General features: G+C 45.6%; 1 protein-coding gene and 1 pseudogene across 2 annotated transcripts in view; one reads left to right on the plus strand and one right to left on the minus strand.

Annotated features, from left to right (window-relative positions):
* Positions 1-1946, minus strand: part of LOC127490356 (tripartite motif-containing protein 5-like) — a 9215-nt pseudogene extending 7269 nt beyond the window's left edge.
* Positions 1-22753, plus strand: part of CD38 (CD38 molecule) — a 53725-nt gene that overhangs the window by 8289 nt on the left and 22683 nt on the right. For both annotated transcript variants that reach the window (XM_008274042.4, NM_001082683.1), the window contains 1 exon segment: positions 21012-21141. In XM_008274042.4, coding sequence (XP_008272264.2) covers positions 21012-21141 — 130 coding nt within the window.

A 22753-nucleotide genomic window follows, 5' to 3' on the forward strand; every position in this document is an offset into this window, starting at 1 on the left:
CCATCTTGATTATCATTATAGCTGTGTCTCATTCTAATGGTTACAGAATGTTACATTGTGTGAATGTACCGTACTCTGGACTTCTACCTATGGACATTTACATATTTCCGAACTTTTGTAATGTATTACAAGCAATGCTGCAGCAAAATCTCCCTCTCTGTGTATGTATGTAGCAGAATCCTAGAAGTAGAATCGCTAATTGAAAACAGGTTCTATTTTTAGTTTATAAAAACTTGCTGCATTTCTCTTCATGTGGCAATGACAGTTCCTGTTTTTTTTTTTGTCAGTCTGAAGCGACATTCTTTTTTTTTTTTAATATAAAAGACTCTTTATTTTCTAATTTATTTTCCTAGTAAATTTAAAATACAAACTAACACAAGATTTAAATACAGTATTGATAGGTTTATGACATTTGTTCATGATCCATATAAATATATGACAAGAAAAACACAAAGGGTAAGGAAAGAAGAAAAATAATATCAAAGGCAAGTTTCAGTATTTTACAGGAATGAAGTTGGTATTAATCTGAAGTACATGGACAGGATATGGTAGTTGAAGATATAGAGAAAAAGGAACACTTGCTCACTGTTGGTGGCAATATAGATTAGTACAGCCATTTTAGAAAACAATATGGAAATTATTAAAAAACTAAAAAGAACTACCATTTGATCTACTCTTATGGATATATTGAAAGACTATGAAATAAGCATGTCCAAGTACTATTATTTATGCAGCATTATTCACAGTAGTCCAGATAAGGAATTAAGATGAGTATATATTGATGGATGAAAGGATAAAGAAAATATGGTATATGTGCAAAAATGGAAAACTATTCAGCCTTTTAAAAGGAAGGATGGTGGTGGGTATTTGGCACAGTGATTCGGTTGCCTCTTAGAACACCTGCATCCTGTTCTGGAGCCGCTGGTTGAGGTTCTGGCTCTCTGCTTCTGATTCTGCTTCCTGCTAATGTGTCTTGGGAGATAACAAAACAGATGATGGTTCAACTCCCAGGTTCCCTGCCATCCGCAGGAGAGACCTGAATGGAGTTTCAAGCTCTTAACTTTGGCTTGGCCCAGCCCCAGCTGTGACAGACATTTGGGAAGTGGACCATTGTATGGGAGATCTTTATTTCCCTGTCTCTTGGCCTGCAGCGTCTCAATTGCTGGTCTCTGCAAGCAATTCTCCAAGACTGAGATGTGATTTTGTATAACCTGGCTCTGCTGGATCAGCTCATTTTTGGACTCTTCCATACTCTTCAGAATATGCCCCTTCTCTTCCTCCAGCTTCTGCAGCTCATCCTGCCCTCAGAATTCAGAATGTCTTTCAGATGTTTAAACTCTGCTTGAATATTTTGTCTCTCTTTCTGCAGTTGATTCTTCCAGGAAGCTATCTCCTGTCGGATGCCAGCTTTCAACTTCTCAGCTTCTTCCTGCTTTGTCATCAGGTTGTTCAGAGCGCTCTGCAGCTTCTCCTGGTACCCCTGGTGACCACGATGCTCCTGAGAACGCTCACAAAGCCAGCAGATGACCCTGCCACCCTCATGCAAAACAGCAGGAGTTTCTCTCCATGGCGTGCACAAGGCTCTTGCCTTTGCCCCTCTTCTGAGCTCAACTTGATCTCATTGATCTTCTCTACTATGTTGGCCACATGTCGATTAGGACGCAGGTTCTCAAGTTGGTAACCGATTCAGCAGAGGACACCTGCTCTCCATTTCCTTGGCTATCATGGATTCATAGTTTGCAGTAATGCAGGCTTGGCAGAAGCTGTGGCCACAGTCTATGCTCAGGGGTTCTACTAGGAGCTCCAGGCAGATGGGGCAGGTCACCTCCTCCTTCATATTCGCTAAGATTGCTGAAGCCATAGAAATCATCGCTCTGCTCCTACCTGTTCTGGTTTCAGAGGTTCCTTTTGCTCACAGAGTTCAGAGGCCTAATCTCCCCAGAGGAGCTCCCTGAAGAGACATTCTTCAGTTGGATCTGCAATTCCTGCAGGTTTTTGCCTCACAGAATGAACTTGGATTTTTCTGGTTAATGAGGTGTTTTGGTGATTTGAATGGCCTTATGGTTTAGATTTCCCCATGCTGAGAGATGAGCTCTAGCTCATGAATTTTAACCGCTTTATCATAAGTCTCCTTCTGAGTGACCAACCCCCACATCCATTAGCTTAGTGTCTTGTTCTCAGTTCTCCCTGGTGCTGGCAATGCTAAAGCATACACGTCCACTTGCGCAGATGGTTTTCTCCAGGGTATTTAAGCCAAGGTAGAAGCACTAAGTTGCTACCTACTCTGCTTTCACCTCTACCTGGTACATTAGTTTGCCAGGGCTGTCAGTACAAAGCATCTCACACTGGTGGCTTTGTCCATGAAAGCAGTGATCTCACAGTCTGGAGGCTGGACGACCACAGTTGAGGTAGCCGCAGGTCTGGCTCGTTCCGAGGACCTGAGAGAGGGTCTGTTTCCTGGCTGTTCCCCAGCGTCTGATAGTGTAGACACTCTCCTAGCGTCTGATAGTGTAGACACTCTCCCAGTGTCTGATAGTATAGACACTCTCCCAGCGTCTGATAGTGCAGACACTCTCCCAGCGTCTGATAGTGCAGACACTCCCCCAGTGTCTGATAGTGTAGACACTCTCCCAGCATCTGATAGTGTAGACACTCCCCCAGTATCTGATAGTGTAGACACTCCCCCAGCATCTGATAGTGCAGACACTCCCCCAGTGTCTGATAGTGCAGGCATCCCCCAGTATCTGATAGTGTAGACACTCCCCCAGCATCTGATAGTGCAAGCATCCCCCAGTGTCTGATAGTGCACACTCCCCCAGCATCTGATAGTGTAGACACTCTCCCAGTGTCTGATAGTGCAGACACTCTGCCAGCATCTGATAGTGCAGACACTCCTCCAGCGTCTGATAGTGCAGGCATCCCCCAGCGTCTGAGAGTGCAGGCATCACCCAGCGTCTGAGAGTGCAGGCATCACCCAGCGTCTGATAGTGTAGACACTCTCCCAGTGTCTGATAGTATAGACACTCTCCCAGTGTCTGATAGTATAGACACTCTCCCAGCGTCTGATAGTGTAGACACTCCCCCAGTGTCTGATAGTGTAGACACTCCCCCAGCATCTGATAGTGCAAGCATCCCCCAGCGTCTGATAGTGCAGGCATCCCCCAGCGTCTGATAGTGCAGACACTCTCCCAGCATCTGATAGTGCAGACACTCCCCCAGTGTCTGATAGTGTAGACACTCCCCCAGTGTCTGATAGTGTAGACACTCCCCCAGTGTCTTATAGTGCAGGCATCCCCCAGCGTCTGAGAGTGCAGGCATCCCCCAGCGTCTGATAGTGCAGACACTCTCCCAGCATCTGATAGTGTAGACACTCTCCCAGTGTCTGATAGTATAGACACTCCCCCAGTGTCTGATAGTGTAGACACTCTCCCAGCGTCTGATAGTGCAGACACTCTCCCAGCGTCTGATAGTATAGACACTCTCCCAGTGTCTGATAGTGCAGACACTCTCCCAGCGTCTGATAGTGCAGACACTCTCCCAGCGTCTGATAGTGCAGACACTCTCCCAGCGTCTGATAGTGTAGACACTCTCCCAGCGTCTGATAGTGTAGACACTCCCCCAGTGTCTGATAGTGCAGACACTCTCCCAGCATCTGATAGTGTAGACACTCCCCCAGTGTCTGATAGTGCAGACACTCTCCTAGCGTCTGATAGTGTAGACACTCCCCCAGTGTCTTATAGTGCAGGCATCCCCCAGCGTCTGAGAGTGCAGGCATCCCCCAGCGTCTGATAGTGTAGACACTCTCCCAGCGTCTGATAGTGTAGACACTCTCCCAGCGTCTGATAGTGCAGACACTCCCCCAGTGTCTGATAGTGCAGGCATCCCCCAGCGTCTGAGAGTGCAGGCATCACCCAGCATCTGAGAGTGCAGACACTCCCTGCCTTGTGGGCAGTGCTCAGCCTTCATGCTGCCTTCCCTCTGTATGTGGCTGCCTCTGTCCAGATGCCCTTTCTCAGTAAGCAACAGTCACATTGGATTAATCAGGACCACTTTAATAACTTCGCTTAAACTTGATCCTCTGCAAAGAGCTTATTTTCAAATACATTCCAAGGTACCAGATTTCAAGTACATTCCAAGGTACCAGATTTCACTGTGTATCGGTTTGTTACTAAACTCTCCTATCTGTATTATGATCTGTTTATCCCTATACCACTGCCACATTGTTCAGATTACTAATGTTTTTAAAGACATTTACTTATTTTAAAGGCAGAGTGATAATGGGGGGGGGAGAGAGAGAGAGAGAGAATATCTTTCAATTGCTGGTTCACTCCCCAAATGGTTGCAACAGTCACGTATGGGCCAAGAGTCAGGATCTCCATCTGGGCCTCCAATGTGGGTGTCAGGGAGGGGCCCAAGCACTGTTTTTTGTTTTTTTTTTTTGAAAACTTTTATTTAATAAATATGAATTTCGAAAGTACAACTTTTGGATTATAGCAGTTCCCCTCCCCCCCATAACCACCCTCCCACCCACAAACCACCCCATCTCCTACTCCCTCTCCCATCCCATTTTTCATTAAGATTCATTTTTAATTATCTCTATACACAGAAGATCAACTTAGTATATACTAAGTAAAGATTTCAACAGATTGCATCCACACAGACACACAAAGTATAAAGTATTGTTTGAAGACTAGTTTTACTGTTAATCTGCATAGTACAACACATTAAGGACAGAGATCCTACATGGGGAGCAGGTGCACAGTGACTCCTGTTGTTGATTTAAGAATTGACACTCTTATTTATGACATCAGTAATCACCCAAGGCTCTTGTCATGAGCTGCCAAGGCTATGGGAGCCTCTTGAGTTCACCAACTCCGACCTTATTTAGACAAGGCCATATGCAAAGTGGAAGTTCCCTCCTCCCTTCAGAGAAAGGTACCTCCTTCTTTGATGGCCTGTTCTTTCTGCTGGGATCTCGCTCACAGAGATCTTTCATGTAGGTCATTTTTTGTCACAGTGTCTTGGCTTTCCATGCCTGAGAAACTCTCATGGGCTTTTTAGGGGCCCAAGCACTTGAGCCATCTTCCACTACCTTCCCAGGCACATTAGCAGGAATCTGGATCAGAAACAGAATGACTGGACCTGGAACCGGCACTCTGATATGGGATGCTGGCATCCCAGATAGCAGCTTAACACACTGTGCCACTAACCCAGCCCCAGATTCACTAATGTTTTGAGATCTAGGAGGCATGTCTGCTTTCTGTTACTGGAGATGAGCTTACATTTTTCAGGAGTTGGTACTCCTGTATCTGTCTTCTTTCATGTCTTCACCAAGATTTTTTTTAGACTCTTTCATGTTGTTGCATGGATTAATAGTTTGTTCTTTGTGTTGCTGAGCCCATTGTGTGTATATTCCACAGTTTGTATGGGTATATACACTTGGACATTTGTTTTCTATTCACTTTTTGGATATGACGAATACGCATGCCATGCATGTTAGTATACAAGTTATTGTGCAGAGATGTGATTTCTTTTTTTTTTTTTACTTGATAGGCAGAGTTAGTGAGAGAGAGAGAGAGAGAGAGACAGAGAGAAAGGTTTTCCTTCCGTTGGTTCACCCCCTAAATGGCCGCTATGTCCGGCGCGCTGTGCCAATCCGAAGCCAGGAGCCAGGTGCTTCCTCCTGGTCTCCCATGCAGGTGCAGGGGTCAAGCACTTGGGCCATCCTCCACTGCCTTCCCGGGCCACAGCAGAGAGCTGGTCTGGAAGAGGAGCAACTGGGACAGAACCGGCACCCCAACTGGGACTAGAACCTGGGGTGCTGGCGCCGCAGGCAGAGGATTAGCCAAGTGAGCCGTGGTGCCGACCCGGAGATATGATTTAATTTCTCTTGGGTGAATACTCAGAAGTGGAATAGCTGAGCTGTATGGTAGGTACATTTTTTTAAAAACCTTTTTGAGAAGCCCATGAAACTCTTTTTCAGGGTATTGCCTAATTTTACTTCTGTACCATCAGATTTGAATATTCTAGTTGTTCCAATTCTTTGTACTTGATATTGTAAGATTTGTAAATTGTACTAATTCTGGAGTCAGCACTGTGGGGGTACCAGGTAAAGCTGCTGCCTACAATGCTGGCAACCCATATGGGCTCCAGTTCAAGTTCTGGCTGCTCCACTTCCAACCCAGTTCCTTGATAATGCACCTGGGAAAGCAGCAGAAAATGGTCCAAGTCCTTGGGCCCAGGAACCCACGTGGAAGACTTGGAAGAAGCTCCTGGCTCCTGGCTTTGGATTGGCCCAGCTCCAGCTGTTGCGGCCAGTTGGAGAGTGAACCGGTGGATGGAAGTTCTCTCTCTCTCTCTCTCTCTGCCTCTGTTTCTCTGTAACTCTGCCTTTCAAATAAATGAATAAATCTTTTTAAAAATTCTAGTCTTCTAACACATTTGAAGTGATGTCTTGTTGTAGTAATTAAAAATTTATTTTCTTTATTTAAAAAGCAGAGAGACAGAGACAGACAGATAAACAGATCTTCCAAATACCTACAATAATTGGGGCTGGGTCAGGTTGAAACCGGAAGCCCAGAACTCAACACAGTCCTCCCATGTGAGTGGCAGGGACCCCCTACTTGGATCATCACCTGCTGCCTCTCAAGGTCTTTGTCAGTAAGAAACTGAAGTCTGGAGCTGGAGCCGTACTCCAATGCAGGAGAGAAATGTCTTAACTGCCAGGGTGAACACTCATTCCAAAGTTTTCTTTTAAGATAATCTTCCATAAACTTACATATATATATATATGTGTGTGTATATATGTATATGTATATGTATGTGTATATATATGTGTGTATATATGTGTGTGTATATATATGTGTGTGTATATATGTGTGTATATGTATGTGTGTATATGTGTGTGTATATATGTATATGTATATGTATGTGTATATATATGTGTGTATATATGTGTGTGTATATGTATATATGTGTATATATATGTGTGTGTATATATATGTGTGCATATGTATGTGTGTATAGGTGTGTGTATATATGTGTATATATGTATATGTATATGTGTATATGTGTGTATGTATATGTGTGTATATATATGTGTGTGTATATGTGTATATATATGTGTGTATATATATGCGTGTGTGTATATATATGTATGTGTGTATATATATGTGTGTATATGTATATATGTGTGTGCATATATGTGTGTATATATGTATATATGTATGTGTGTGTATATATATATGTGTGTGTATATATGTGTGTATATATATGTGTGTGTATATATATGTGTATATATGTGGGTGTGTGTGTATATATATGTACATGTATATATATATATATGCGCCTTGCTGTTGTTGTGGGTTCCTTTTCCCACTCTCTCAGTGTTGGAGCGCCTCCAAGCTCAATCGCTGAGTGTCTTCTTTGTCCTTTGACACAACCCCATAGTGTCTATGGCTTTCTCTCTTCTGAGCTTCCCTCATTCACTCATCTGTATATTCCATAGCTTCACCTGAGTATCCAATAGACATTCTTATTTATTTATTTATTTTTTATTTGACAGATAGAATTAGACAGTGAGAGAGAGAGAGAGACAGAGAGAAAGGTCTTCCTTCCGTTGGTTCACCCCCCAAATGGCCACTACAGCTGGTGTGCTGCATCTATCTGAAGACAGGAACCAGCTGCTTCCTCCTGGTCTCCCATGCTGGTGCAGGGCCCAAGCACTTGGCCATCCTCCACTGCCCTCCCAGGCCACAGCAGAGAGCTGGGCTGGAAGAGGAGCAACCGGGACTAGAACCCGGCACCCCTATGGGATGCCGGCGCTGCAGGCAGAGGATTAACCAAGTGAGCCAAGGCGCCAGCCCCCGAATAGACATTTTAAACTCAATAATCCAAACTCAAACTCCTTACCAAAGTGTTTTCCTTCCCAGTTGGTGGCAACCCTGACCTTAGTGTCTCAGGCTCCAAACCTTGGAATTATCACTGACTCCTTACTTCCCATAATGCCCTGCATCCAATGCATGAGGAATTCACCACAAACCCAGAAGCTGTCACTTCTCACCGTAACTACCACTGCCCCTCTGGTCCAGGTTACTGGGCTCCTTACGTGGGCCCTTTCCCCTCTTCAGTCTACATGCAACTGAGCATCTGGAGAAATCCTTTGAAACTTAAGGATATCACGCAGTGCTTATGCTCAGAATCCTCTAGGGTTCCTCCTTCCACTGTAAGTAGAAGCCAGATTCCCTACGGTGATGTTCCCCGTCCTGTCGGGCATCTTCACCTTTCTGACTTCAGTCCCATCTGCTGGGCGTTGCTCACTCTGCTGGGGGCTCACTAATTCTGGGCTCTGTCTTGACCCTGTCAGGCATCAGGGTCTTGGCACTGCTTGTTTTTTCTTCCCAGAGTTGTGCCCTTGGAGGTTTGTGTGGCTCAGTCCCTTGCTTCCTTCATCCTGGGCCAAACATCACCTACAAGCCACCTGTTCAACACTGAACGACACTGCCACCTCATCCCTCACCCCTCCTGACACTCTTAGCCTACTGTGTGTCCCCACTTTGTTCCATCTATAGTTTCCAGTGTACTCTATAATTCACATAGTCGTTGTGTTTATTATTTCTCGTCAGGCTAGATCTAGAAGAATGTAAATTCTCACAAGAGCAGGGGCCATTGTCTGTTCTGTTACCTGGTGTAGCTTATGTGATCATACATGTGCCTAGCACATAGCCTATGCTCAACAAATCCTTTTCTGGGCCAATGAATTAATTATTTCTGTGCTTTCCTCACAAAGTGCCTGAAGACTTGATTTTAACATCCTGCTTAGAAAATCCTCCCTTGGTGAATCTCACCAGGCACTCACTTCTCCCACTAGATGGCGCTCTTTACCTTAAAAACAGGCTCCATGTCCTTTCCTTCTCTACCACTCTGCCTCTGCCAACAGATTTCAGACCCCTCACTCACCCGATCCCACTCTGAGTCATTCCCTTGCGTTCACCTCTCATCCCTTCCCTTTCCTCTCAGCCCAAGGAGGTTAGTTCCAGGTACTCAGAGGTAGATGGCAGCATTAAATCCTCCCTTGGTGAATCTCACCAGGCACTCACTTCTCCCACTAGATGGCGCTCTTTACCTTAAAAACAGGCTCCAAACTGATGGAGTAAATAAAGGGGAGAGTGATCCAACATGGGAAGTGAGATACTCAGCAGACTCATAGAATGGCAGATGTCCTAAATAGCACTCTGGCCTCAGAATCAGCCCTAAAGGCATTCGGAGCTGGCTGAAAAGCTCATGAGAGTATTTCAGGCATGGAAAGCCAAGACACTCTGGCAAAAGATCTCTGCGAGTGAGATCCCAGTGGAAAGAACAGGTCATCAAAGAAGGAGGTACCTTTCTCTGAAGGGAGGAGAGAACCTCCACTTTGACTATGACCTTGTCTAAACAAGATAAGAGTCGGAGAACTCAGAGGGCTTCCATAGCCTTGGAAACTCATGACTGGAGCCTAGGGAGATTACTGATGCCATAGACGGGAGTGTCAATTGGTAAAGTCAACAACAGGAGTCACTGTGCACTTACTCCTCATGTAGGATCTCTATCCTTAATGTGCTGTACATTGAGATTTAATGCTATAACGAGTACTCAAACAATATATTTCAATTTGTGTTTCTATGGGGGTGCAAACTGTTGAAATCCTTACTTAATGCATACTAAACTGATCCTCTGTAAAAAAAAAAAAAAAAAGAAATTATCAATTCCCAACTTGACTCTCACTGGGATTAAACATGACAATAGATCTGATCTGATTTCATCATCATTTAAAAAAATCATCTATTATTTTTCACTTTATGTTTCTGTGTGGGAGCAAACTGTTGAAATCCTTACTTAATGTATACTAAGCTGATCTTCTGTATATTAAGATAATCGAAAATGAATCTTTATGTGAATGGAAGGGGAGAGGGAGTGGGAAAGGGGAGGGTTGTGGGTGGGAGGGACGGTATGGGGGGGAAGCCATTGTAATCCATAAGTCGTACTTTGGAAAATTATATGCATTAAATAAAAGTTTAAAAAAAAAAAAACAGGCTCCAGTGACTTCAACTATGAGGACTAATAGCTGGGTTAACCTGCTTGTTTTCTTTGAGCAGAGACCTCATCCTGCAGGACCCAATGGCTGGGAGATTCATAGAATGATGGCTACTACCCCCATGAGATCTAAGCGCTTTTAGACAAGAGCATCTCGGGTGTGAGAGCTTTCCTAGGGGAGCACTATGTCTGAAGGGGGTGTTGCTTTATTGATGGGGACTTTGAAATACAGTTGAGATTTACAGGCAGGATGTAAGTCCACAGTGGTGACAGTGAAGAGTTATGGTGCCCACAGTAGGCTGGCAGCACACAGCTGGACCTAACCATCAGATGTATCTGTTTTTCCACCTGGGCATAAGACTTCAACTGCTTCTACCCCATTTCCTCTTAGCCCACTTACTCTATCTCAGCACCTGGGGATCACTGTGCCCAATCCGGTCGTGAAGTGTTCGTGCAATCTAGGGAAAGATAACTCCTCTCGGGGTCTTAGATGTTCATTTCTGTTGGCAGGCGCCACGACTTACTTGGCTCATCCTCCACCTGCGGCACCGGCACCCCAGGTTCTAGTCCCGGTTGGGGCGCCGGATTCTGTCCCAGCTGTTCCTCTTCCAGGCCAGCTCTCTGCTGTGGCCAGGGAGTGCAGTGGAGGATGGCCCAAGTGCTTGGGCCCTGCACCCACATGGGAGACCAGGAGGAAGCAGCTGGTTCCTGGCTTCAGATAGATGCAGTGCGCCGGCTGTAGTGGCCATTTAGGGGGTGAACCAACGGAAGGAAGACCTTTCTCTCTCTCTCTCTCTCTCTCTCTCTCACTAACTCTGCCTGTCAAAAAATAAAAATAAAAATAAATGTTCATTTCTGTTAGAATCCACTCTAATCCGTGGATAGGTCATGGCTTTAAATTTCCTGTGGGAGGCAGCATTGCTCAGGCGAAAGAACAAGGCTGGGTCTGTGGCACTTCCGCTGGCTAATTGACCTCAGGCGAGGCTCACTCTTTGAGCCTCAGTGTCTTAAGTGTGTCAGCCCTCAGGTTAGTGTCCAGCACATGGGGAGCACTCTGTGGCTATAGTGACTTTCCGTCTTCCCTCTAATGCTGCCATCTACCTCTGAGTACCTGGAACTAACCTCCTTGGGCTGAGAGGAAAGGGAAGGGATGAGAGGTGAACGCAAGGGAATGACTCAGAGTGGGATTGGGTGAGTGAGGGGTCTGAAATCTGTTGGCAGAGGCAGAGTGGTAGAGAAGGAAAGGACATGACATTGACCTGGAATCCTGACATATGTGCCCAAGCTACACAGTGTTGTGCTTCCAGGTGCCCATTTGAGAAGGCAACCAGGAGGCTGCCCCCACCCCAGGCCTCTCCAGCCCCCCACGCAAATGTTCTTATTAATAGGTCAAAGATCTTTCAGAAGCTGTTCCCAGAGCTTCAGTGATGGACAAGCTCTGAGTCAGGCTTCAGAATCATTACAGGCCTTTGAGTAAAAAAAACCTTCTTCCAGGTCATTCATCGAGGTCAGTGCTCCAACCCAGGAACACACGGTCACTGAACAAAAATGGGTCTACTGCCTTCTGCCCTAAGGGAGAACACTGCTGTGGCGACCCACGGGGACGGGAGGCATTTCAGTTTGAGGAAGGCTTAGAGGACTTGGGCTTGTTTCAGGAGCCAGCCTGTGCAAGTTTGCTGTTTGCAGAGAGGATGTAACCTAAGGGAAAGAAAGGAAGGCAGGTGAGCTGGTGCTGTCCTCTGGTCAAAGGACCTCCAGGAGATGCACTGATGGTGTTTGCTGGGGCAAAAGCTTTTCTCTTGACTGCTCCTCGGCAGGGTGTCCTTGATTAATGGATTGCTTCTAGAAAATGCATTCTAACCTGTGAAGCATGACTCCTCGGAAGATTATGCAAACTTCGGAGCCCTCTGTAGATTTAAATGGAGATGTTTCAGCACTTGAATCCTTCTGCCCCTGTGAGGAACCCCACCCAACCTGTCTTGGAGAAGAAAGTGCGTGTGCCAAGCAGGCAGGAAGGAGGCCCCAGGGGTTTGGGTAGCCTGAGCCATTTTTCCTTGTGTCTGATCCTCTCCGTGACCTGTGCCTTTGACATTATTTATGACTGGGACTCAGCTGTGCGTCAGGTGTGACCTGGCAATCCAGTCTGCCTTAAGGATGAAGAAAGTCTTTAAAGTGGAGAGAAAGTTCCACTGGAAGAGGTCCCCAGCCCTTTCCCCTGATTCCACTCCATCTTTTCATCGCAGTGAGCTGGTCCTTAACTGCATGAGCTTCCCTAAAAGACACATTGTAGCCAAGGACACAAAGGCGACAGGTGGTGACCAATGGGACTTGGATCCCAGATGCTTACATTTCTAAGACCTTTCGAATGGTCACATGTTTGGTCTGATTGCTCAAGCAACATAAGAAGAAAATGAAAGTTTTGGTATGATGTCCATTGTAATATATGCTTACTATAGAAAAATGGAAAATATAAAGAAAAAAATTAAAGGTTACAAAACAACTCATAAAATTAGCATTCAGGGATAACTACTCTTTAAATATGGTTTGATTACTATGAGTTTTTTTTTAACTTCTGTTTCTACCCTGTGCAGTAGAAAATGTTCTAGTAGCATTCATTGCCTTCCCAAATTTTAGCTCTGTGGGCAATTCACAGTGCTCTAATTGTAATGAGTTTTCCCTCTTGTACTCTGAACCATAGTAAGAGCGCCTCAAGGTACAAAATAACACGTATTTACCTTTATAGCCTTGAGCTTGCTGTGAGGCTCACAAGAGGCCCTCAGTAAATATTTGTGCAAAGAACAGGTGGAAGAAACAACTCAAATGTCTATTGATTCATGAGTGCGTAAGCACAGTGTGGTGCGTATGTACAATGGAATATTGTTTAGCTACAACAAAGAAGGAAATCATGACACAGGTTACAGCGTGGATGAACCTGGAGAACTTCATACTAAGTGAAACCAGCTGGTCACAGACAGACAAGATGATTCCACTTATGTGAAGTCCCTGGAGTGGTCCAATTCATAGGCACCGAGAGGAGAATGGAGGTTGCCAGGGCCCAGGGAGCAGAGGGATGGGAGTTAGGGTTTTTTGGGTGCAGATTTCAGTTTTGCAAGATGAATAGTTCCAGAGATGGGGAGCAAACAACGTAAATGTTCTCCACCCTGTTGAACTGGACACTTACAAATGGTCTAGATGATAAATTGTGTGTTGCTTGTATTTCACCACAAATGAACATGTAGAAAAGAGTGGGTGTAGGGATGAAAACACCAACCAAGGTTTCTGCTGTGCTCCAGCTAGTGCAGCTTTCATTCTTTCTCTTCAAATTAGAAACTCTTGAAAATGGACACAATAGGCTCATTTTCCTCTCTTCTTCATTTGCAGAAATGCTTAAGAACAGGGAGCTTCTAGTTCAGGAAAGCCTGATTTTCTTAAAAGTCCCCTAATGATCAGAAGGCAGGCTGGGTGCACTCTGAACAGGAAACATCTCACCATAGATGTGAGCGTCGACCGGAAACAGTGTTTTGGGGACACGGAGAATCAAGGAGGATGCCCAGATTTAAAGTCCATTGGTGGAGGAATTGGACTTGAATAGTTCAAAACGATTTCATGAATTACTTCCAGAGCTATTCGTGCAAGTGCACCTGCTCTGCCTGGGTCTCCTGGTAACTGTCTGGTTTCCATCGCGGTTGCTGTCAGGTGCTCCTGGAGAAGAGCTACGGGAGAAAAATGCTGCTCCTGTGAAATATCTCAGACGGCTCGCCCCATCATTGGCGCCGTGCTTGGGTTGGCCCCAGGGGCACTTTCTGAGGAAGAGCAGGGGCTCTGAGCTTGGGTGGGACAAGTTTCAAGTTCTGGCCCAGATACCCTAGCTGTGGAGTTCTGGGCAGGTTATTTGGTCTTCTGAGTTTATAGGGAAAATGGAGATAATTACATCAGCGTTGTGTGGAAAGGGATCCAAGGAGATGCCTGTGAAATACTCAGCAAAGGAAGTCCTTTGAGTGTTCATTATTGTGGTTGTTAGAATCATGACGGTAATTAGTGGCTGTTGATAAACTGGTTAACAAGGTGCAAGCAAATAAACATAAAGCAGGGGAAGTAGACGAGGACACACATGGAAGTCCTAATTCTGACCTTGTAAGTGCACAGTGAAATGCTGCTGACTTACTGCGGAACAGTTATCACCTGACCTGGGGCAGGCGTTGTCCTCGTGGCTAAGGTACCCAAGTGCCTCCGTGAGAGTGCCGGCTCCTCTCCCAATCCCAGCTTCGTGCTAATGGGCACCATGGGTGGCAGCAGGTGTCGGCTCAAGTACTGAGTCCCTGCCACCCATGTGGGACACCCAGAGTTCTCTGCTCCTGGCTTGGGCCTGGCCCGGCCTAGGCTGTTGTGGTCATCTGGGGAGTGAACCAGCAAATGGCAGATTTCTATTTCTTTCTCCTTTTTAAAGAAGTAAATTTAGAAAATAAAATGACCTTTCTGTTAGCATGAAGTTGTTACCCTCCCGATTTGAGCTCCCTGTTTCTCATTTGTAAGATGGAAGGATTTAATTAGATCCCTTAGCCTCACCCCTGGTTGATCATTAGAGTGATTTATGAGAATTATTTAACAATTTCTCATTCTGTTCTCTTCTTTCCTGGGCTGACTTGGCAGGTGTGGAGCCAGACACTGTATCTCTTTCATAATGCTTGGGCAGGTTCTCAGCTGTGGTCAGAACTGAGAGCCTGGACCAGGTGGCTTCCCACACACTTCTGGTTCAGGTGGGCATGAGACACAGTCATGTCTGAGCTCTGGGGAACAGGTGCTGGGCTGCTGGTGGCCATTTAGTCTCCCCGCCCCAAGCAGAGGCACCCCAGGAAGTCTTATGACTGAGGCTTCCTTTGAAACAAAAAGACCTCTGTCTGTCTACCTACCTACTTACCTACCTGCATATCTACCTATTTATCTTTTTTTAAAGATTTTCTTTTTTTTATTTATTTTACTTGAAATTCAGAGTTACATAGAGAGAGGAGAGGCAGAGAGAGAGAGAGAGAGAGAGAGAGAGAGAGAGGTCTTCCATCTGCTGGTCCACTCCCCAGCTGCCGCATCTGCTGGAGCTGTGCTGATCCGAAGCCAGGAGCCAGGAACTTCTTCTGAGTCTCCCACACGGGTGCAGGGGCCCAAGGGCTTGGGCCACCTTCTACTGCTTTCCCAGGCCATAGCAGAGAGCTGGATCGGAAGTGGAGCATCCAGGACACCAACCAGCGCCCATATGGGATGCTGGTGCTTCAGGCCAGGGCGTTAACCCGCTGCGCCACAACACTGACCCCTGTCTACCTATTTATCTATCATGTATCTACCATCTATCTCTCAACTATCACCTATCATTTAATAATTATCTATCATCTACCTATTATCTATTACCTATCACGTATAAATCATCTATCACCTATTTATCTTTTATCTTTCATCTATCATATCTATCATCTATAATTCCCAGAAATGACTCTTAATCATTGCATGCTGTTTCTCTAGTCCACTGCAGTCCTAGGTCCTTTTTATTTCAACAAGTATCTTTAAGCCAATACAAAGGCTGATGGGCACATCCAGGGTGTCTACTTTGATTTCAAGGATGAAAACAGCTTCTTAAATCCTGACTCCAAACTGCTCATGACCTCTGCATTTCTCTTACTTGTGGGGGCACTGGGGAGGCCCTCCCCTACAGGAAGGAGAAGGGGTGGGGAGATAAGTGATAGACTCTCCCATGCTGTGTCAACTCCAGCGCTCCAACCATGGACTCAACTGTTGTTTTTCTTGAACTTGGGGTTTCTTGAACACTTAAGGTAATGTTTCTTCAATTGAGGTCCGTATCTAAGAAGCATAAAAGTAATTCTGGAGTTATGTGTTTTTCATGAGACTGCATTGAGGTACTGGAGATTAAATAAGAATACAGGAGGCTGTTGAGGTGCAGTGGGTTAAGCTGCTACCTGTGACGTTGGCATCCCCTATGAGCACTGATTCAAGTCCTGGCACTTCCCCTTCCAACCCAACTGCTTGCTAATGCACCTGGGAAGGAGGCACAGAAGGTGGCCCAAGTACTTGGGACCCTGCCACCCACGTGGGAGAGCTGGATGAAGTTGCAGGCTCCTGGTTCCAGCCTGGCCCAGCCCCAGCTGCTGTGGCTGTCTGGGGAGTGAACCAGTGAATGGAAGATCTTTCTCTCTCTCTCTCTCTCTCTCTCTGTAAGACTCTTTGCCTTCCAAATAAATAAATTAATCTAAAAAAACAGTAATATAGGCGTGGATATTTGGTTCAGCAGTTAAACACTCACCCGTGTCCCATTTCAGGGTACCTGGGTTGAACTCCCTACTCTAGCTCCCGACTCCAGCTTCCTGCTAATGTGGACCCTGGAAGGGAACAGGTGGTGCTGAAGTAACTGAGCTTCCGCCACCACACAGCATCCCATATAGGCATCAATTAGAGCCCTGGCTCTCCACTTCTTATCCAGCTCCCTGCTAATGTGCTAATGAAAGCACACGTGGGAGACCTAGAAGAAGCTCTTGCCTCCTGGCCCAGCCCTAGTCATTGGAGCCTTTTGGAAGTGAACCAGCAAATGGAAGATATCTCTGCCTCTCTCTCTCTCTCTTTAACTCTGCTTCTCAAATAAATAAATCTTAAAAATATATATCAAAATTACTTTCTTCTTTTTAAAAAAAAATTTTTTTTGACTGGCAGAGTGGACAGTAAGACAGAAAGAAAGGTCTTTCTTTGTCATTGGTTCACCCTCCAATGGCCACCGTGGCCGGCGCACTGCGGCCGGTGCACCGTGCTGATCCGATGGCAGGAGCCAGGTACTTCTCCTGGTCTCCCATGGGGTGCAGGGCCCAAGCACTTGGGCCATCCTCCACTGCCCTCCCTGGCCACAGCAGAGAGCTGGCCTGGAAGAGGGGCAACCGGGATAGAATCCGGTGCCCCAACCGGGACTAGAACCTGGTGTGCCAGCGCTGCAAGGTGGAGGATTAGCCTAGTGAGCCGCAGCACCAGCCAAAATTACTTTCTTCTATTAAAAAATTTTCTCTTTCCTGCAGAATCTTTCGTGGTGGAAATTCTTAGCCTTCCACCTTTGTCTGCCTCAAGTCTTGTCGATGCTGCTAAGGACAGAGGTAGAAGAGTTTTACTCTTAGAGAGCTGGAATCTGGAACAGAAGTTCCCGAGAAGGCCAGTGTATTCACTAATGAAATTAAAATTTGATCCCGTAAAGCAAAAGAGCTGCCAGACACCTTTTCTCTAAACTGCCCACAGTAGAGCCCCATAAATTTTGATTGACATTGAAGTACATAGTGTACCGGCTTTTTCCCCTTAAATAAAAAATGTATGGAGAAACCGGGCTTGGTGACGGTGTTCTGGCTCGGCTGTCAAAGGTGAGTGTGGATGAAGCTGAGATGTCCTGCCCAGACACTGGAGAGTCAGCGCTTTGAACCCTTCACATTTTCATGTGCAACCCAATGATTTTCAAACTTAACCGTGCAAAGAATTGCCTGGAGTGCTCATTAGAATGCAGCTTGCTGGGCCCTAACCTTCCATTGCAAGGGCACTTTAAGGAGTTCATGGAAACATGGAATGGAAAAAAAAGTTTGTTTTGCTTCCAAAGGAAAAAAAATCCATGCAAAGTACTTTCATAAAACACATTTTTCGTGATCTTTTGGAAGACCCTCCATATGCATGGATTTCAAAAGTTTTCTGTGCCAACCCTTTCATTCCAATTTTCCATGATTTTTTAAAAAAGTTTCCTCCAGATATTTACATACCAATGGTTAAGACTTTCTGAGGGAACACAATTCAACCTCTAAAATCATCCTAATGGGTATGAAGTGCAATGTTTTCCCTTGTGACTGATGAGATCAATCACCATTATGTGGCTCATGGATTACTTTCACACTCTGACAGAAAAATAGATATTAAAGTCCTTTTCCAGAGAGGGAGGAGATGTACAGTTCAGCACACACTCCCTCGGACTTACCTCTAATGGTAGAACAAGAAATGTACCATGGGACTCCAAATCCCATTAGGTTGGCATGTACCAATGCCATCTTACTAGTTAAAGTGATCAGTTTAAGCTCATAATTGATCATAAAGATAGGATTAAGTGTCAAAGGGATCTCATAAATAATACCAGTGTCTGCTAATAATAATTGATAGAATTAAAAAAGAAAGAACGATCCAACATGAGAAGTGGGATACACAGCAGGCTCATAGAAAGGCAAATGCCCTAAACAGCACTCCAGCCTTAGAATCAGCCCTTAAGGCATTTGGGTCTGGCTAAAAAGCCCATGAGAGTATCTCAGGCATGGAAAGCCAAGAAACTGTGGCAAAAAATGACCTACATGAAAGATCTTTGTGAGTGAGATCCCAACGGAAAAAATGGGCCATCAAAGAAGGAGGTACCTTTCTCTGAAGAGAGGAGAGAACTTCCACTTTGCATATGGCCTTGTCTAAATAAGGTTGGAGTTTGTGAACTCAAGAGGCTTCCATAGCCTTGGCAGCTCATAACAAGAGCCTAGGGTGATTACTGACATCATAAATAAGAGTGTCAATCGTTAACTCAACAATGGGAGTCACTGTGCACCTGCTCCCCATGTAGAACCTCTGTCCTTAATGTGTTGTACTATGAGAATTAATGGCAAAACTAGTCTTCAAACAGTACTTTATACTTTGTGTTTCTGTGTGGGTACAGACTGTTGAAATATTTACTTAGTATAGAGTTGATCTTCTGTGTATAGAGATAATTAAAAATGAATCTTAATGAAGAATGGGATGGGAGAGGGAGTAGGAGATGGGATGGTTAGCAGGTGGGAGAGTGGTTATGGGAGGAAGAACCATTTTGATGACTGTGCTGGAGGCAGGGTTGCTTACCCGTGGTGAAAGCTGAGTCATTGCCAAATAAAAGCAAGCCCTGGGTAGTGAGCCTTTCAGCAGGATTCTGATGGGTCAATTAGGGACGCTTCTCTGGGGATGGAGGCTCCTGAAGAGACACAAGCTCACTCCGTGCTCTGCAGTGCAGGTTGACTGCTTCTTCACAACCCTCATAGCTTCACACGCAGCTGCTGGTTTTCAAGTCTTCCCTAGACCTGGTGAGATGGAGATAGAGATAAGGCAAGTTCAAACGCTGTAACGCTCATTGCTTGAACTAAAAGTTTACCATTTTTTTTTCTTGAAATAACTTTTAGATTGTTGCAAGATTTAGTTAATTTTCAGAGTTTTGCGAAGTTTTTTTCCAAAGTAATTTCACCAGTGTTCTCATTGCTTTTGTGGAGGAGTGGAACTTTGGAGTTTCTTCTCTATTCTGGAAGTGAGATCTTTTTATTGGTACCTTTTGAATCTTTTATGCATCAGATTCAATTTTCCACTCAATCTAGACGTATTATTTTGAATTGGACGTTAGAAAGACAGGAGGTTGAAATAGACCCAGTTTCCAGCCTTGAATGAGCATAAACACTCTAGGCAAACAGATCTGTCCCCAGCTAACTTTCTCTTAGGGCAGGACCAGTTGGGGGCAGAGTAGGGGAGAAGATTAAGTTTTCCTTAGAGGGGTAGAGGCAGCTGCCTATGAGAACTGGGTCTTGCCTGAGTCATGACTGAAGACGTGGTTGGACCCATCTGTAAATTAGAATCTCATGGTCATGCATCCCTCGTTGCTGAAGAAAGCACCACACACAAGAGTCAGGGGGCAGCAGAGTTCCTGTAGTTCCTACTCACTCACTCCAAGAAGTGGGGATGGGATTTCAACAGGAGGTGGGGAGGGTGGCAGCTGGGTGGTGGGTATAGTGGCAGCAAGCAGATGGCACTCCGGAGAGTTCAAGGAAGGATGTGGACTCTTTTGAAGGCACTCAGAAGGCCTTGATGGTTTTATGAAGTGTGAAATGTGAGAAAAGTAGTTGTGTTTATGTGTTCTTCTCAATTTGATGTAGCACTGGTGCCTGAGCATTAATGACCAGACTCAGCACTAGCACCTAATGGACACAGATCTGAATCTTGGCAATACACTTTGCCAGCTGTGTGGACCTCAGAAGTTGTATTAACCTCACTGAGATTATCTTTTGTCTGTGAAGCAGGGAGGGGAATGTCTATCTCACAAAAATGTTGAACATGGGGCCAGTGCTGTGGTGTAGCGAGTTAAAGCCCCAGCCTGCAGCGTCGACATCCCATATGGGTGCTGGTTTGAGTCCTGGCTGCTCCACTTACAATCCAGCTCTCTGCTATGGCCTGGGAAAGCAGTAGAAGGTGGCCCAAGTCCTTGGGCCCCTGCACCCATGTGGGAAACCTGGAAGAAGCTTTTGGCTCCTGGCTTTGGATCAGCTCCGGCCGTTGCGGTCATTTGGGGAGTGAACCAGCAGAATGGAAGCGTGCTCTTTCTCTCTCTCTTTCTCTCTCTCTGCCTTTCTTTCTCTCTGTGTGTAACTCTGACTTTCAAATAAATAAAATAAATCTTTAAAAAAAATGTTGTACTGTGGCATGGTTGGTCGGGCCTCTGCCTACAGTGCCGGCATCCCATGTGGTTTGCAGGTTCGTGTCCTGGCTGTTCCTCTTCTGATCCAGCTCTCAACTTGTGACCTGGGAGAGCAGTGGAGGATGGCCTGGGTGCTTGGGCCCTGTGTCCAAATGATAGACCTGGAGGAGGTTCCTGGAATCCTGGCCTTGGGTCTGCCTAGCTCCGACTGTCATAGCTGTTTTAGGAGAGCACCAGCAGATGGAGGGCCTCTCTCTCTGTCTCTCCCTCTCTCTGTCTGTGACTCTGCCTCTCAAAACAATAAATAAAATCTTAAAAATATGTACAGACTGGATGTGTAAATTACCTGGTACCTAGCTACTTACTGAGTGAGATTTTTGATTGGTAATTTTGCTCCAAAAGTATCTTAAAGTCTAATGATTCATGTTTTATTTATTTTTCATGCTTTATCTCTCAGAAATCAGGATTGTAAAAAAATAGTGAACACCTTCACAAGTGCGTTTGTTTCCAAGGATCCTTGCAACATTACAAAAGAAGACTATCAACCACTGATTGATTTGGTCACTCAAACTGTTCCTTGCAACAAGGTAACTAAAGCAGGTTGTTGATTTTTAAATTTTAATAATTTATTTTTATTTATTTGAAAGTCTGAGAGAGAAAGAGAGAGAAGTACAGGTGTTCTATCTACTCCCCAATACCCACATGCCCATGACAGCTGGGGCTGTGGGCTAGGCTGAAGCCAGAAGCCCAGAACTCCATCTGCAACTCCCACGTAAGTGGCACTCCCTTAGGGGATGCAAGTGTCCCAAGCAGCATCTTAACTATAAAGGCCCATCCAAGGTAAGGGTTTTAAAACTGTGAATAAAAGCCAGAAGTCATAGTATCAAATTTTTATTAGGATGAAGGAAGAGGAAAATTCCAGACACTGGAATGTGAGTGTGGTTGACATGGACAGAGTTTGTGAGGCCATTGGGGAACCATGATATCATCAGGATTGAGGACATCTGGGGATGGGGGAGGGGTAAGAAAAAAATGAGGACAAAAAAAAAAAAAAAAAGAAAAAAAGAAAAATTGGCCCAAGTTCAGGAAAATAACCTAAGTATCAAAGCCAACTCACAAACGCAAACAGAAGCAAACCAAGTTTATATGATTATGAAACTTTTCCTTGACCTCTGACAGCAATAAACAACAACAATGTTAATGAAATTTTGCTCTAGAATAGTGCCCTTTTTACTACAAAAGACTCTTCTTCTTTTAAAAATGATTTATTTATAGGCCGGCGCCGCGGCTCAATAGGCTAATCCTCCGCCTAGCGGCGCCGGCACACCAGGTTCTAGTCCCGGTCGGGGCGCCGGATTCTGTCCCGGTTGCCCCTCTTCCAGGCCAGCCCTCTGCTGTGGCCAGGGAGTGCAGTGGAGGATGGCCCAGGTGCTTGGGCCCTGCACCCCATGGGAGACCAGGAAAAGCACCTGGCTCCTGGCTCCTGCCATCGGATCAGCGCGGTGCGCCGGCCGCAGCGCGCCGGCCGCGGCGGCCATTGGAGGGTGAACCAACGGCAAAAGGAAGACCTTTCTCTCTGTCTCTCTCTCTCACTGTCCACTCTGCCTGTCAAAAAAAAAATGATTTATTTATTTGAGAGAGCTAGAGTGAGGGGGGGGGGGAGAGACAGAGACAGAGAGATCTTCCATCCGCTGGTTCACTCCCTAGCTGGCCGCAGTACCCAGTGCTGGTCCAGGCCCAAGCTTCATCTGAGTCTCCCATGTGGGTGGCAGGGCCCTTGGAACTTTGGGCATCTTCTGCTGCTTTTCCCAGGCCATGAGCCAGGAACTGGATGAGAAATGGAGCATCCAGGACATAAACCGGTGTCCAAGTGGGATGCTGGTGTCGCAGGTGGAGGCTTTCCCTGCTACACCACAAAGCCGGCTCCTACAAAGGACTCTTCCAACCCTATTGTCTTAGACCTCCACAGCCGTCCAGCAGAGTAGGTAGGTCAGGTGTCAGCATCTCCATTTCACCAGTGAGTAAACTAAGGTCTGGTGAGTTTGGGTGACCAGGGATCGCCCAAGCTCAACAGGCCTGAAAGTGGCTGAAATGCAGATAGCACAAGACTTGCAGCCTGAAATGCTTTTAATACACAGAAAATAGGGAAAGGGCTACTCTGCCATGTGTCTTTTCTGAAGTCAATGTTTAAGGCAAACA

This window comes from Oryctolagus cuniculus, chromosome 2 (assembly GCF_964237555.1).
Source record: "Oryctolagus cuniculus chromosome 2, mOryCun1.1, whole genome shotgun sequence".
Lineage (NCBI taxonomy): Eukaryota > Metazoa > Chordata > Mammalia > Lagomorpha > Leporidae > Oryctolagus > Oryctolagus cuniculus.